This window comes from Oncorhynchus gorbuscha, linkage group LG03 (assembly GCF_021184085.1).
Source record: "Oncorhynchus gorbuscha isolate QuinsamMale2020 ecotype Even-year linkage group LG03, OgorEven_v1.0, whole genome shotgun sequence".
Taxonomy (NCBI): Eukaryota; Metazoa; Chordata; class Actinopteri; order Salmoniformes; family Salmonidae; genus Oncorhynchus; species Oncorhynchus gorbuscha.
The window spans coordinates 77,757,018-77,774,046 of record NC_060175.1 but is presented as its reverse complement, the minus strand read 5'-3'; the positions used below and the strand labels follow the sequence as shown (position 1 = coordinate 77,774,046).

At 44.6% G+C, this 17,029-nt stretch overlaps 1 protein-coding gene across 1 annotated transcript in view; it reads left to right on the top strand.

Annotated features, from left to right (window-relative positions):
• LOC124022075 (potassium voltage-gated channel subfamily D member 1-like) overlaps nucleotides 1-16,476 on the top strand; it is a 79,955-nt gene extending 63,479 nt beyond the window's left edge. The window contains exons 3-7 of the mRNA XM_046337133.1: nucleotides 1,307-1,469; nucleotides 1,760-1,843; nucleotides 13,901-13,996; nucleotides 14,524-14,771; nucleotides 15,326-16,476. Of these exons, the coding sequence (XP_046193089.1) occupies nucleotides 1,307-1,469; nucleotides 1,760-1,843; nucleotides 13,901-13,996; nucleotides 14,524-14,771; nucleotides 15,326-15,527 (793 nt within the window). The 3' untranslated portion in view covers nucleotides 15,528-16,476. The remainder of the gene's footprint in view (nucleotides 1-1,306; nucleotides 1,470-1,759; nucleotides 1,844-13,900; nucleotides 13,997-14,523; nucleotides 14,772-15,325) is intronic.
• The last annotated feature ends 553 nt before the right edge of the window (nucleotides 16,477-17,029 follow it).

The following is a 17,029-nucleotide window of genomic DNA, read 5'->3' as shown; positions in this document are numbered from 1 at the left end:
GGTTCGTAGTGTTTATCTCTGATAGTAGCCCCCTGCCATGTTGGGACACAGCAGGTCTATGTAGGCCTTATTGTAATGGGAAAGCTTGCTGATCAGGAGGCAGGCGGCATATTCCTCTACTGCACAGCAATGGCCGTGATGAAAGTGGGAAATGTTGGCTCCACCACACCTGTCTGGCTTCTGACATCACTCCCCTATTATTGCTTTGTAACAGTCATTCAGCTCAGCACCAGTGAATTATGGAGTAACCTAGGCCAACCAGAGGTGAGATGGTGTAATACTCTATATGAGGCAACCACCAGCAACTTGCGTATGTGCGTGTATGTGCACGACTGTGCATGTGCGTGTGTGCATGTACAGTATGTGTGTGTTCAGTGAGAGTGAAGGAGAGAGACATAAATGGTCTACTTAATTGCTCTGGCGTGATCACTCTCAGTCATGGCAATCAGTCTTTCTTAAATGAGGTGTTCAGTTGCAAAGATGAGTTTCTGAGTTTTGACAAGTAATGTATGATGTAATCAAATGTTCACACAAGCACAATGAAGACTTGCCACAATGGATTTATTGAAGTTGTAACGACGTTCGTCTGTTGAAAGAAGAGAGTCGGACCGAAATGCAGCGTGTTGGTTACTCATGACTTTAATGAAAGAAACGCGTACATGAAATAACTGAAACTAAATACAAAAAACAACAAAACGGAACGTGAAACTATTACAGCCTATCTGGTGAACACAACACAGAGACAGGAACAATCACCCACGAAATACAAAGCGAAACTAAGGCTGCCTAAATACGGTTCCCAATCCAAGACAACGAGAATCACCTGACTCTGATTAGGAATCGCCTCAGGCAGCCAAGCCTATACCACACCCCTAATCAGCCGCGATCCCAAATAATACAAACCCCAATACGAAAACAACATATAAACCCATGTCACACCCTGAACTACCCAAACATATAACAAAAACACAAAATACAATGACCAAGGCGTGACAGAAGTCTTACTAGTGTAGTGAGAGTAATTGTGTTGATTTAATTTTCTTGTCACCCTATGAGTTTTTACACAGGTGGTAGAGTGCTGTACCTGTCATCTATTTCAGGCACATTTCTTTTTTAATTTCAGAGCCATTCTAACGTCCAAGACAGGATGATTGACACGTTTACACTCACAACCATTATTTTGTGTCTCTGCCTGTATACACTGCGATGCTGAGATATAACTGTTCTGTCTCACTAGTCACAGTAATGACCTGAGAGGAGCGTTCCTCACATTAATCCCCCCCTGGCTTGTTGTTGCTGTTTGCAGATATGGAGACATGGTTCCCGACTCCATAGCGGGCAAGATATTTGGCTCCATCTGCTCCCTCAGTGGCGTGCTGGTGATTGCTCTACCTGTGCCTGTTATAGTCTCCAACTTCGCAAGGATCTACCACCAGAACCAAAGGGCAGATAAGATGAGGGCACAGCAGGTAAGAGAGAGAGAGAGAGAGAGAGAGAGGCGTGATGTCATTCTCATCATCTGCATGTCAGTTTGTTGTGAAGGTTGACAGACCCTTTGTTGTAATGTATCCTATGTATGATAGGGTTTTATTCTTACTAGGTGTGCTTGTCAGGCAAATGCCGATTGGAAAGCTACAAGGATTCACACTGTCTTGTGAAATGTCCGTTTTGTATTTATTCCCCAGATATTGCTCACTGGGTTGTATGTGGAGCAAATGCTGACACAGGCATTTCTATCCAATTCTTTTCCATTCTCCAGAAAGTGCGCCAGGCAAGGATTCGAATGGCTAAAAAAGGGGCCACCAATGCATTCTTGCAGCACAAAGAGGATGGGGGATTGCAGGTAAGCAATACACATGAGCAAATGTTTCCTTATGCTCATATAGAGAATCACAGTTATTTCATGTTTGGATTTCACATGTACAGCATACAGTATTTCACCTAAAGTATGTTTAAATATATATAGTAGCACACACTCATCAGGGTCTGAGCAAAGTAGGGAAGAGTCCATGGCAAAAGGGTGAATTCCTACTTTAATGCTTTTAGCAGAGGTTCTGGACTGATAAGATAAAGCATTTGGAGTTCAGCTTCGTGACAAAACAAAATGGCACTAAAGCTTTTCTCTTTTCTGGAGATAGTTTTGTTGCCATGGCATCATTAATTGTTCCTTTAACTGTAGCTTATTCTTGGCCAATAATAACTGGATTTACTTCAGAATCAGACAGATTGCTGTTCTCTCTTTCTTTCTCCCCCCTCCCTCTCTCTCTCTCTCTCTCTCTCTCTCTCTCTCTCTCTCTCTCTCTCTCTCTCTCTCTCTCTCTCTCTCTCTCTCTCCTCTCTCTCTTTCTCTCTCTCTCTCTCCTTTCTCTTTCTCTCTTTCTCTCTTTCTCTCTTCTCTCTCTCTCTCTCTCTCTCTCTCTCTCTCTCTCTCTCTCTCTCTCTCTCTCTCTCTCTCTCTCTCTCTCTCTCTCTCTCTCTCTCTCTCTCTCTCTCTCTCTCTCTCTCTCTCTCTCTCTCTCTCTCTCTCTCTCTCTCTCTCTCTCTCTCTCTCCCATGTCTCTCTCTCATCTCTCTCTCCTCCCTCTCTCTCTCTCTTCTCTCTCTCTCTCCTCTGTCTTTCTCTCTGTCTCTCTCTCATCTCTCTTCTCCCCTCTCTCTCTCTCTCTCTCTCTCTCTCTCGCTCTCTCTCTCTCTCTCTCTCTCTCTCTCTCTCTCTCTCTCTCTCTCTCTCTCTCTCTCTCTCTCTCTCTCTCTCTCTCTCTCTCTCTCTCTCTCTCTCTCTCTCTCTCTCTCTCTCTCTCTCTCTCTCTCTCTCTCTCTCTCTCTCTCTCTCTCTCAATTCTGGAACACCTCCCAGACACCAACACTTTCTGCTGTAGTTTCACCTACCTAATCTTTACTTTACTTTACTGACTTTATTGTCCCCATGGGGAAATGCTGTTGCAGTGTCATGTACACATTTAAAGAGGTGTTTAATTACAAAACAAATTGACAATACAACTTTCATAACAGTTACAAACCAATAAAAAGAGACTAGCCTGCTGGCCTTATCTGCATAATAATCTCATGTCATTATGATTGCCAATTTGAAAAACATATATATATACATTTAAAAGAAAGATGAATTAAGCTGCTGGCCGGGAACATCAAGCACATTGTAAGAATCAGTCAGCTTCAGTTTCAATGACATTTAAAATAACCGAATGCCACGTTGACAGTCATTAATATTTAATCCCAAACTTTCCTTTGATTAAATCTATCAGTCAGCACCAATAGTCCTGTAATGATGACTTGCTACACCAAATATCTATTATTTTTCCCTCAGAATGAATCTCATTCACAGTATTCCATTAAATTGTTCTCAACCAATGATCCTACACCCTTAGAAAAAAAAGGGATCTTCGGTTGTCCCCATAGGAGAACCTTTGAATAACCTCTTTGGGTACCATGTAGAACCCTTTCCCCAGAGGGTTCTACATGGAACCCAAAATAGTTCTGTTTGAATTCAAAAAGGGTTTTCCTATGGGAACCGCCACAGAACCCATTTGGAAGCCTTTTTTCTAAGAATGTATTGAGAGATCAGGGAGTCAATGAGTCAGAGAACAGAAAGCAGAGGTTGTAGACAGGCGGTTTATGGACACACATAGGTAATGGTGTTGGTAACAGGGGCCACAAAATAGTTACTAGAGGATGAGTAGCAATTCTCTAGTCTCCTGATTCACCATCCATCGTGAGCTGTTCATCTTTAAAGCAGTGATTTTTTTTTTGGCCTCAGTTGTATTACCTCAGACTTCACCTAAATAAACATTCTACAGGTAACTGCCAAAATAATGGAAACACTTCAGTAAATATGGGATACAAAGTATATTCAAAGCAGGTGGCTCCACACAGGTGTGGTTCCTGAGTTGATTAAGCAATTAAAATCCCATCATGCTTAGGGTAAAAATGCTTATTTTGGCTACCATAGCTATGCCCCCATAAGATGGCAATTTCGCCATCAGCAGGGCACGAGTGGTCACTGAATGGTTTGAAGAGCATTAAAATGATGTAAACCATATGCCATGGCCGTCTCAGTCACCAGATCTCAACCCAAGTGAACACTTATGGGAGATTCTGGTCTTCGCCTGAGACACCATTTTCCACCACCATCAACAAAACACCAAATTATGGAATTTTTTGTTGAAGAATGGTGCTGCATCCTTTCAATAGATTTTCAGACACTTGTAGAATCTATGCCAAGGTGTATGGCATAGCTTGTGGGGGCCTAACACCCTATTAAGACACTTTATGTTGGTGTTTCCTTTATTTTGGCAATTACTTGTACTGTTGTATCTCTTGTAAGGTTTAAGTGCCTTTGAATGGGGTATGGTAGTAGGTGCCAGGCGCACCGGTTTGAGTGTGTCAAGAACTGCAACACTGCTGGGTTTTTCCACACTCAACAGTTTCCCGTGTGTATCAAGATTGGTCCATCACCCAAAGGACATCTGGCCAACTTGACACAGCTGTGGGAAGCATTGGAGTCAACATGGGCCAGCATCCCTGTTGAATGCTTTCGACACCTTGTAGAGTGCATGCCCCGGTGAATTGAGGCTGTTCTGGAGCCAAAAGGGGTGCAACTCAATATTAGGAAGGTGTTGCTAATGTTTTGTACACTCATATCGTATTTTGTCAGCCGCCAATTGTGCAAGTTCTCCCACTTAAAAAAAATCCAGAAAATCACATTGTAGGATTTTTAATAAATTTATTTGCAAATTATGGTGGAAAATAAGTATTTGGTCAATAACAAACGTTTATCTCAATACTTGTCTGTAAGTCTTCACAAGGTTTTCACACACTGTTGCTGGTATTTTGGCCCATTCCTCCATGCAGATGTCCTCTTGTCATGTTTTGTCATTTATTATCTTGTCTTGTCCCTGTGCTTCCCATTCTATTCGTTTCCCTCTGCTGGTCTTATTAGGTTCTTTCCCCTCTCATCCCCTCTCTTTCTCACTCTCTCGCTCTCTCTTCTCTCTATCGTTCCGTTCCTGCTCCCAGCTGTTCTATTCCCCTAATCAATCATTTAATCTTCCCACACCTGTTCCCGATCCTTTCCCTGATTAGAGTCCCTATTTCTTCCTTTGTGTTCCGTTCCTGTCCTGTCGGTTCCTTGTTTAGAATTCACCGTGCTGTGATTGTGTATCGCCCTGTCGTGTCGTGTTTTCCTCAGATGCTGCGTGGTGAGCAGGTGTCTGAGTCTGTCTGGTTCGAGTGCCTTCCCGAGGCAACCTGCTGTTCACCTGCTGTTCAAGATCGAGTCTCCAGTTGGTCCTCGTCATTTCGAGTGAAAGTTGTGTTTTTTGTTTGTATTCACTTTTCTGGATTAAAGACTCTGTTTTCGCCAAGTCATTTTGGGTCCTCTTTCACCTGCTTGACAGAAGGAACCGACCAAGGAATGGACCCAGCGACTTCAGACGCTCGTTACACTGCCGTCGAGATCCAAGGAGCCATGCTCGGCAGACACGAGCAGGAATTGTCTGCTGCTCGCCATGCCGTGGAGAACCTGGCCGCTCAGGTTTCCGACCTCTCTGGACAGTTCCAGAGTCAACGTCTCGTGCCACCTGTTACTTCCTGGCCTGCCGAGCCTCCAGAACCTAGGGTTAATAACCCACCTTGCTACTCCGGGCAGCCCACTGAGTGCCGCTCCTTTCTCACGCAGTGTGAGATTGTGTTCTCTCTCCAACCCAACACATACTCTAGAGAGAGAGCTCGGGTTGCTTACGTCATTTCACTCCTTACTGGCCGGGCTCGAGAATGGGGCACAGCTATCTGGGAGGCAAGGGCTGATTGCTCTAACAAGTTCCAGAACTTTAAAGAGGAGATGATTCGGGTTTTTGACCGTTCAGTTTTTGGTAGGGAGGCTTCTAGGGTCCTGGCTTCCTTATGCCAAGGTGAACGGTCCATAACGGATTATTCTATTGAGTTTCGCACTCTTGCTGCCTCTAGTGAGTGGAACGAGCCGGCGCTGCTCGCTCGTTTTCTGGAGGGACTCCACGCAGTGGTTAAGGATGAGATTCTCTCCCGGGAGGTTCCTTCAGATGTGGACTCTTTGATTGCTCTCGCCATCCGCATAGAACGACGGGTAGATCTTCGTCACCGGGCTCGTGGAAGAGAGCTCGCATCAACGGTGTTTCCCTGCTCCGCATCGTAACCATCTCCCTCCTCTGGCTCAGAGACTGAGCCCATGCAGTTGGGAGGATTCGCATCTCGACTAAGGAGAGGGAACGGAGGATCACCAACCGCCTGTGCCTCTATTGCGGAGTTGCTGGACATTTTGTTAATTCATGTCCAGTAAAGCCAGAGCTCATCTGTAAGCGGAGGGCTACAGGTGAGCGCAACTACTCAAGTCTCTCCATCTAAATCCTGTACTACTTTGTCGGTCCATCTACGCTGGACCGGTTCGGTGCTACATGTAGTGCCTTGATAGACTCTGGGGCTGAGGGTTGTTTCATGGACGAAGTGGGTTCGGAAACATGACATTCCTTTCAGAGAGTTAGAGAAGCCTACGCCCATGTTCGCCTTAGATGGTAGTCATCTTCCCAGTATCAGATTTGAGACACTACCGTTAACCCTCACAGTATCTGGTAACCACAGTGAGACTATTTCTTTTTTGATTTTTGCACCGTTTACACCTGTTGTTTTGGGTCATCCCTGGCTAGTATGTCATAATCCTTCTATTAATTGGTCTAGTAATTCTATTTCTGGAACGTTTCTTGTCATGTGAAGTGTTTAATGTTGGTTTCTTCTGTCCCTACTTCTCAGGAGGAACCTGGCGATTTGACAGGAGTGCCGGAGGAATATCATGATTTGACGGTCTTCAGTGTCCCGAGCCAACTCCCTTCCTCCTCACCGGTCGTATGATTGTAGTATTGATCTCCTTCCGGGGACCACTCCTTCGGGGTAGACTTTACTCTCTGTCGGCTCCCGAACGTAAGGCTCTCGAGGATTATTTGTCTGTGTCTCTTGACGCCGGTACCATAGTGCCTTCTTCCTCTCCGGCCGGGCGGGGTTCTTTTTGTTAAGAAGAAGGATCACTCTGCGCCCCTGCGTATTTCGAGGGCTGAATCAACGGTTAAGAAATTTCCCTTATGTCATCAAATTCGAGATTCTGCAGGGAGCCAGGTGCTTTACAAGTTGGACCTTTAACGCTTACCATCTTGCGCATCTCATTTTGTCTGAGTTTCATAGTTAGGGCATTTTGAGTACCGGGTTCTGAAAATCACAATGCGCCAGCTGTTTTTCAGGCATTTTAATGATGTTCTGAGAGACATGCTGAACATCTTTGTTTTTGTCTATCTGATACTCGAGATTCAAACAGCGCCTTTTAGAGAATTGTCTCTACGTAAAGGCTGAGAAGTGCTTTTCATGTCTCCTCCGTTACTTTTTCGGTTCCGTTATTTCCGCTGAAGGCATTCAGATGGATTCCGCTAAGGTCCAATCAGTGATTGGCCCTCCAAGGTCACTATTGCAGCGCTTTTTAGGTTTCGCTAATTTCTTGTTTCATTCGTAATTTCGGTCAAGTTGCTGCCCCTCTAAGCTCTTACTTCTGTCAAGACGTGTTTTAGTGGTCCGGTTCCGCCCAGGGAGCTTTTGTAAAAACGTTTTACGTCCGCTCCTATCACGTCACTAGACAATTCATTGTCGAGGTTGACTTAGGCGTGGGAGCCATTCTATCCCAGCGCTTCCAGTCTTAAGGTTCATCCTTCTTATTTTTCTCATCGCCTTCGCCATCTGAGCGCAACTATGATTTGGGTCAAAGACTGAACTGCTCGCCATCCGCTTTAGCCCTAGGCGAATGGCGACAGTGGTTGGAGGGGGCGACCGTTCCTTTTGTCGTTTGGACAGACCATAAGAACCTTGAGTACATCCGTTCTGCCAAACGACTTAATGCCCGTCAAGCTCGTTGGGCGTTGTTTTTTGCTCGTTTAGTTTGTGATTTCACGTCCGGGTAGCAAGAACACCAAGCCTGATGCCTTATCCCGTCTGTTTAGTTCTTCTGTGGCTTCTACTGATCCCGAGGGGATTCTTCCTTATGGGCGTGTTGTCGGGTTAACAGTCTGGGGAATTGAAAGACAGGTTAAGCAAGCACTCACGCACACTGCGTCCCCGCTTGTCCTAGTAACCTCCTTTTTCGCTCCTGTTTCCACCGTCTGGCTGTTCTTTAGTGGGCTCACTCTGCCAAGTTAGCTGGTCATCCCGGTGTTCGAGGCACTCTTGCGTCTATTCGCCAGCGCTTTTGGTGGCCGACTCAGGAGCGTGACACGCGCCGTTTCGTGGCTGCTTGCGGACTGCGCGCAGACTAAGTCGGGTAACTCTCCTAGCCGGTCGTCTCAGACCGCTCCCCATTCCTTCTCGACCATGGTCTCACATCGCCCTAGATACCGGTCTGCCTTTGTGCGGGGAAGACTGTGATTCTTACGGTTGTCGATAGGTTCTCTAAGGCGGCACATTTCATTCCCCTCGCTAAACTTCTTCCGCTAAGGAGACGGCACAAATCATATCGAGAATGTATTGAATTCATGGCCTCCCGTTAGACGCCGTTTCAGACAGACAATATCAGTTTTGGAGGGAGTTCTGTCGTTTGATTGGAGTCCGTCAGTCTCTCTTCCGGGTTTCATCCCCAGTCTAACGGTCAAGCAGAGAGGGCCAATCAAATGCTCTTGACCATACTGCAGCCTTTCTTTCAGAAACCCTGCATCTTGGGCAGAACAGCTCCCCTGGGCAGAATGGCAGATTCGCTTCCTTCGTCTGCTACCGGGTTATCTCCGTTTCAGAGTAGTCTGGGTTACCAGCCTCCTCTGTTCTCATCCCAGCTTGCCGAGTCCAGCGTTCCCTCCGCTCAAGCGTTTGTCCAACGTTGTGAGCGCACCTGGAGGAGGGTGAGGTCTGCACTTTGCCGTTACAGGGCACAGACTGTGAGAGCCGCCTAGGATTAAGAGTCCAAGGTATTGTTGCGGAGAGACAGCAACCTTCCTCTTACGACACTGTAAGTTGACTCCGGTTCATTGGTCCATTCCTGTCTCCCAGGTCGTCAATCCTGTCGCTGTGCAGCTTCTTCCGGACATCGCGTCCATCCTGTCTTCCATGTCTCCTGTGTCAAGCCCTTTCTTCGGGTCTTCCCTCCCCCTCCCGTCCTTGTCATACATATTTACAAGGTACATAAGATCATGGACATCGTTCTCGGGGAGGGGGTCACCAATACTTAGTGGATTGGGAGGGTTACGGTCCTGAGGAGAGGAGTTGGGTTCCGTCTCGGGACGTGCTGGACCGTTCACTCATCGATGATTTCCTCCGTTGCCGCCAGGACAGAGTGCGCCAGGAGGGATTGGGGGGTACTGTCATGTTTTGTCATTTATTATCTTGTCTTGTCCCTGTGCTTCCCATTCTATTGTTTTCTGCTGGTCTTATTAGGTCTTCTCACTCTCAGCGCTCTCTCTTCTCTCTATCGTTCCGTTCCTGCTCCCAGCTGTTCCTATTCCCCTAATCAATCATTTAATCTTCCCACACCTGTTCCCGATCCTTTCCCCTGATTAGAGTCCCTATTTCTTCCTTTGTGTTTCCTGTCCTGTCGGTTCCTTGTTTAAATTCACCGTGCTGTGAATCGCCCTGTCGTGTCGTGTTTTCCTCAGATGCTGCGTGGTGAGCAGGTGTCTGAGTCTGTCTGGTTCGAGTGCCTTCCCGAGGCAACCTGCTGTTCACCTGCTGTTCAAGATCGAGTCTCCAGTTGGTCCTCGTCATTTCGAGTGAAAGTTGTGTTTTTTTGTTTGTATTCACTTTTCTGGATTAAAGACTCTGTTTTCGCCAAGTCGCTTTTGGGTCCTCTTTCACCTGCTTGACACCTCTAGAGCAGTGATGTTTTGTGGCTGTTGCTGGGCAACACGGACTTCATCTCCCTCCAAAGATTTTCTATGGGGTTGAGATCTGGAGACTGGCTAGGCCACTCCAGGACCTTGAAATGCTTCTTACGAAGCCACTCCTTCGTTGCCCGGGCAGTGTGTTTGGGATCATTGTCATGCTGAAAGACGCAGCCACGTTTCATCTTCAATGCCCTTGCTGATGGAAGCAGGTTTTCACTCAAAATCTCACGATACATGGCCCATTCATTCTTTCCTTTACACGGATCAGTCGTCCTGGTCCCTTTGCAGAAAAACAGTCCCAAAGCATGATGTTTCCACCCCCATGCTTCACAGTAGGTATGGTGTTATTTTGGATGCAACTCAGCATTCTTTGTCCTCCAAACACGACGAGTTGAGTTTTTACCAAAAAGCTATATTTTGGTTTCATCTGACCATATGACATTCTCCCAATCTTCTTCTGGATCATCCAAATGCTCTCTAGCAAACTTCAGACGGGCTTGGACATGTACTGGCTTAAGCAGAGGGACACGTCTGACACTGCAGGATTTGAGTCCCTGGCGGCGTAGTGTGTTACTGATGGTAGGCTTTGTTACTTTGGTCCCAGCTCTCTGCAGGTCATTCACTAGGCCCCTCCGTGTGATTCTGAGATTTTTGCTCACCGTTCTTGTGATCATTTTGACCCCACGGGGTGAGATCTTGCGTGGTGCCCCAGATCTAGGGAGATTATCAGTGTTCTTGACTGTCTTCCATTTCCTAATAATTGCTCCCACAGTTGATTTATTCAAACCAAGCTGCTGACCTATTGCAGATTCAGTCTTCCCAGCCTGGTGCAGGTCTACAATTTTGTTTCTGGTGTCCTTTGACAGCTCTTTGGTCTTAGCCATAGTGGAGTTTGGAGTGTGACTGTTTGAGGTTGTGGACAGGTGTCTTTTATACTGATAACAAGTTCAAACAGGTGCCATTAATACAAGTAATGAGTGGAGGACAGAGGAGCCTATTAAAGAAGAAGTTACAGGTCTGTGAGAGCCAGAAATCTTGCTTGTTTGTAGTTGACCAAATACTTATTTTCAACCATAATTTGCAAATAAATTCATTAAAAATCCTACAATGTGATTTTCTGGATTTTTTTTCTCATTTTGTCTGTCATAGTTGAAGTGTACATATGATGAAAATCACAAGCCTCTCTCAACTTTTTAAGTGGGAGAACTTGCACAATTAGTGGCTGACTAAATACTTTTTTTACCCCACTGTATATATTGTCCGCATCCTATTTTGAAATGCCCTGTCCTATAGGGAATCTAGGCATTAGGTAACTATTCTAATGTTATCATCATTGCACGTAACATGCATAACCTCCTCACAGAGGTTTTACTCCATGTAATCATCAGTGCTTGACTTGGACTGACATTTTTTCATTTTAGCTAATTAGCCACTTTTCAAAGACTTACTACTTTTTAGCTACTTTTGCAACTACGTAGCATGTTAGCTAAACCTTCCCCCTAACCCTAACCTTAACCCTTTTAGCTAACCCTTACCATCACCATAAGCTTAACCCTTTAATCTAACTCCTAAACTTAACCCTAACCTTAACCCGTAACGCGTAGCCCCTCACCCTAACCCCTAGCCTAGCTAACGTTAGCCATCTTGCTAACGTTAGCCACTTAACTAGAATTCGTAACATGTAATATACACTTTGCAAATTTGTAACATACTGTATAGTATGTTTTGCCAATTCATAACATATAATATGAATTGTAATTCGTAACATATCATACGGAATGGGTGATGGATATCCACAAATGAATACATACCATATGAAACGTAACATATCATACTAAATGGAGAGTCTCAGATTTCCGTACAGAATAATACTAAATGCTCTGTGACCAGGTTGACATACATATGTGCATGGCAGACTAGTGTAGTTAGTAACTGTGTGTTATATCATACTCTCTATGATGCCAAATATGATTGAAGACAGCAATGCAACTGGAAGTATCTCCAGTAACATTCCTTAATAGCCGTAGCCAGTGCAGGGAATTAAAGAAGGGCTCCCTCCCATACATATTTCAGTATACTAATCTTGCTTCACCAAAGGAGGAGAGAGGGATATAAGAAGATGCCCATTCTGCTGATGTAACGAGTGGAGGTGGGAGAGGAGGAGGAAGAGGAGGAGGAGGCACAGATGGGGAGGGATTGAATTCTCATCTTTACTATGCACCAGGTTGATTCCAGAGTAGTCTTTATTTCTTCTCAGCAGCTGAAAGCTACTATAATCCAATATTTACAATCCCAGAGTGAGAGGGTATTTTTTCAGCACGGATCTATAAACCCATTACTAACAGGACTGCAGAGCTATTTATAAACCTAGAGGGGTTGTTTTTTCTCCCAGGTCTATCACAGCGTTGTATATTTTCCTGGTCCTCTTAGTCTTGCCTGCAGTATAGTCTCTATACCAGAGTCCCCCCCCCCCACAAACACCTATAGAACCATCTCCTCAATTTGAACCTTCACTGTTTCCCGTAACATGGATCTTTAAAAAAACATTAGCATAAAGAATGCATGGCTTCTGTAGCTCAGTTGGTAGAGCATGGCGCTTGTAACGCCAGGGTAGTGGGTTCGATCCCCGGGACCACCCATACGTAGAATGTATGCACACATGACTGTAAGTCGCTTTGGATAAAAGCGTCTGCTAAATGGCATATATTATTATATTATTATTATATTATAACCAAACTTAATCTATGAATCATGATTTGCAATGCTATCTCCCACAGTATTTCTATTTACAGTATGTTCCTCTTTTGATAAATTAGGACAAATATAGCCAATTATGTCATATATTGCAAAACAAATAACCTAGGATTGAATTCTATCATGAGGACTGCATAATCCTATTCCAAATGACCGTGATTAACATTCATTCTAATCTACTGTATGAGGGAAAGCTAGCAGTCTGTTTTCTACTTGATGTGATGTAATGTAGTGTAATGCAAAACATTCTCTCAGATTTCCAATAGCTAACATGAAATGTTCAACCACTCATGCAATGTCACCGCAGTGCAGTGTTTTGTGCTGTTGTACACGGCAACATATAGACTGGTGCAGAACAGCAAAACCATGAACTAAAGAACACACTAATCACTTAATCCATCTCCTCTGTTATTCAGTGACCCAATAGAGCACGACTTCCAAAGGGCCAAAGCTAATTGTTTTTATTTCTACTTAGGGACGATCTTATCGGACATGTCTGTAGTGAATCAAACAGATGTCCCTTAGCCCGCTGACACTGCAGCAGGTCTCCAGACTAGCTTTGTGACTAACATAGCTGTTCCCTCCCTCCCTCCCTCCCTTCCTCCCTCCCTCCCTCCCTCCCTCCCTCCCCCTCCCTCCCTCCCTCCCTCCCCCTCCCTCCCTTCCCTCCCTCCCTCCCTCCCTCCCTCCCTCCCTCCCCCTCCCTCCCTCCCTCCCTCCCAGTCTGACACACTCTCTCTCAGTCTAACAGATAAGATGATCTCAATGTAGATGACTTTGACAGGCTGTTCGCCGTCTATTGCAATAATGATAGCGATCAACCACCTTGACCTAGAAATCTCAGCTTCACAGCCAGATGTTTAACAAACCAGGAAGCGTCAGAGGGGGCACTGGTCCTCTGGGGTATTGTGTGTCCGGGTGAACATCACTGGAGAGAGAGACCATGAACGGTCACTTACTGTTCAATCAGACAGTCAAGGACAGTCTCTCAGATGTATTTCCTTAGCCCTGTGGAGGCACACGGTCTACTCAGTAGTACTGTGTATGGTATTATTGTATCAGTAAGAACTCATTCTACATTGTTTGTCGGGCAAAATCAAGTCTCACATGTGTTTACAATGTTAAGTTTGCTTATCACAGCAATTACCAGCTACTAATTCAACTATTCATGTCATTGTATTTTCACTTACAATATCTTTTCATGTGGGGGCCATGTTGGGCTAAGTGATTTGCTCTCTTGCTGTGTCCCTCAGGATGGTGATGGTGACAACACACCTCTTTGTGTGAAGAACAGGTCCGCCTTTGAGCACCAACATCATCACCTATTGCACTGCTTGGAGAAAACCACAGTGAGTGCTCCTTTTTTGCCTGTTCACTATCTCATGGATCATTTTGTCTGATATAACGTTTTATTCAAGGTGATCACTCACTTTGATGTACTTTATGCACACTCAGCAGTGTTACACTCATGATGTTTCACACTTTCAGCAGTTATGAGCAGTGATCACAGAATTACAAAAACCTTATTGTCCACGCAATGTGGAAATGTGTCTTTGGGCTTCACCACTTAAAAACAGACATTAAACACCATCAGGAGCTATAGCATGCAGAAACCTACAGCTAGTTCAAAGCTGTGAGGCTGATTTCTTTCTTTCTTTACTTAACCAGGAGAATCCCATTGAGACACAGAGTCTCTTTTACAAGGGTGATCTGGCCAAGAAGGCAGCAGTAGTCAATACATTATCAAAATGTACAGCAAAGTAACACAATCCAGTCTGCAGGAAACATTTACACTCTTCCTGAACATCTTTGCCCAGAGTTTTAAACTCACTGAAGGACATGATAGACATTTTTATTTCTTGTATGTTTCGAACAGAATCACGAGTTCACCGATGAAGTCACCTACAGCGAGGTGTGTGTGACCGACTCAGTGGGCTTCCGCACCAGCCGCAGCACTTCGCTGTCCAGCCAGCAGGGGGCCACCACAACCTGCTGCTCCCGCCGGGCCAAGAGGAGGGCCTTCCGCCTTGCCAATTCCACTGTCTCTGTCAGCCGGGGCAGTGTGCAGGAGCTGGACACGCTGCACGTCACCAAGACTCCTGCTAGTACCCAGTACCCACAGAGGTACTGTACCACACACACCCTCCACCTGATCCAAGGAGCCCACCCCTCCCTTTCTATCTTTGCCCCACCACTAAATCACCTGTAGAGGCTGTTGATGTTTCAGTATATATTACTCTGGCTGATTCATTGAAAATAACCTTCTGCTGATCCTGAATTACGAGCTGAGGCAAAGTTGTTCAAGCTCTGCTGCCTCGAACTATTCTGATGCTGTTGATGTTTGTCAAAACAACCTCCGTGGGTTTAATGATAAATGTACCAGAAGCCTAAAACCATGCAAAAAATGTTTTACATTTGTCACTGTAGCATGACTAATGGTAGTTTATTGTTTAGAGAAACAGTTGATCATGGTGAGATTGCACTTGCATTTTTATATATAGTTGTTGTAGATGGATGTATCACTTTACAGAGAGTGGAAGAACAAATTACCTGTCTAGAATACACTGATCTACTTACAATGATTACACACAAGTCCACACAAAATTAACAAGTTGGACTATTAAAAGGAATATTGGTGTGCATTGTCTAACTTTATCTATGTGTGTGTGTCTGAACAGTCGCTCCAGTCTAAATGCCAGGACTGAAAACCTGAAGCTGAACTGTGATGACTACACGGCAGCCATCATCAGTATCCCCACTCCCCCAGCCAACACTCCTGATGAGAGCCTACCTAACTCCCCCGCCATCCCTGGCATTCTACGCAACTCTCGCTCCAGTACCTTCAACACCCAGGAAACTGTCAAGATCTCCTCTCTATAACCCCCTGAAGCACAGGACCTTGACCCATTGCACAAAAGAAGAGGAAAGGGGCCCATCAGAGAAGAACATGGGAAAGAAGGACATTCAAGGATGATACCACACACTCTTTGCAAATGCTTCACTCCAATACCAACGTAATGTCCACTGAATAGAGGTAGGGCTAGCGTGAATCTTTTTCATTTAGTCATTCATTTGATTTGAACCATCCATGTGACGTGCTGGGGAAGTTACTGTGAGGTTGACCTTTTGGTCCAGGGAGTTACGGGGGGTGGGGGAGTTAGTAAATTGAGTGAGTATCACAGAGACTCACGGAGACTGTGAGCTGAGCAGGAACAGATGACAGCGTGTGAAACAGGAATGTACATGCCTCTTGGTCTCAGAGAACGGACACATATACCCACCGTGGCATCGAAGGCCTTTTTACTTTTCAAGATATGCAACGTTAGAACAAGCAGGAAAAACGAATATACAGTACATCATGTGTGTCAAAAAATATTGCAGGGAGAGATTATAAAGATTATGAATAACGACAAAAGGATATTGATATATGAATACACCTATAGAGAGAGAAATATTAGTTCTGCATTCTGCAATAGATTTCTTCACACAAACTCGGATGGAAATTAAGGAGTGATTGTTAGATGGTAGTGCATATGTAACATATTTTGTATCATACGTCTCTAAATCACATGCATCTTCAAACCTTACCAAAAAATGTCAGTGTAATGACGAGCTTAATACAGCGATGCATGTTCCTGTACAGTAGATGCTGGAGAATAGAACCTGATATTAGTGGTGTCAGATATGACGAGCTCATAGGTTTTTTGCATGGTACCTTATTCTTTCCCGCAGAACAGTTAGTTTGATTTCTGTCTCCTGACAACATTGTGAAGTAATAATGATGTCACGTGCTGCACCAGAAGTGTACATTAGGTTAAAAAAAAAAAAAAAAAAAAAAAAAATGAATGAATGAAATAAAAATATTGAGGCATGTTCCTCGCCAGAATGCGAAGTGGGTGAGTATGATTGTGTGGTCTGTGTGTGGTAGGTTGGGAGGACTTGTGTTTATTGATCACAAATATGCATGGATACCGTTGTAGGTATTTTACCTGTTTCTTTTGGGAAATAAAATGTAGAGGAGGGATTCAACAGCATCCATTGTCAATGAGAAAGAAATTCGGGAGAAGAGGTTACCAGTAAGACAAGCTCACAGTTACCTTTCGTTGACTTCTCTTATTGTAATATTGTGTTACAGGGTTAAGTGTATGCAAGCCGGTTGATGGCTGTGTAATTGACAAACAACGTTTTTTGTTAAACATGCTAACATATCGGTGCTGCTACTGTACTTCATTGGACTTTACTGTTGTCATGGCTCCAGTTCTGTTTATGAGATCTGGTGTCTGCAATAACCGTTGTAATTATTTTTCCGCAAACTTTGGCAAATCCTACTTTTATTTCTCAGATGATTATTATTTTCATAATATTGCAATGAAAGACTTCCC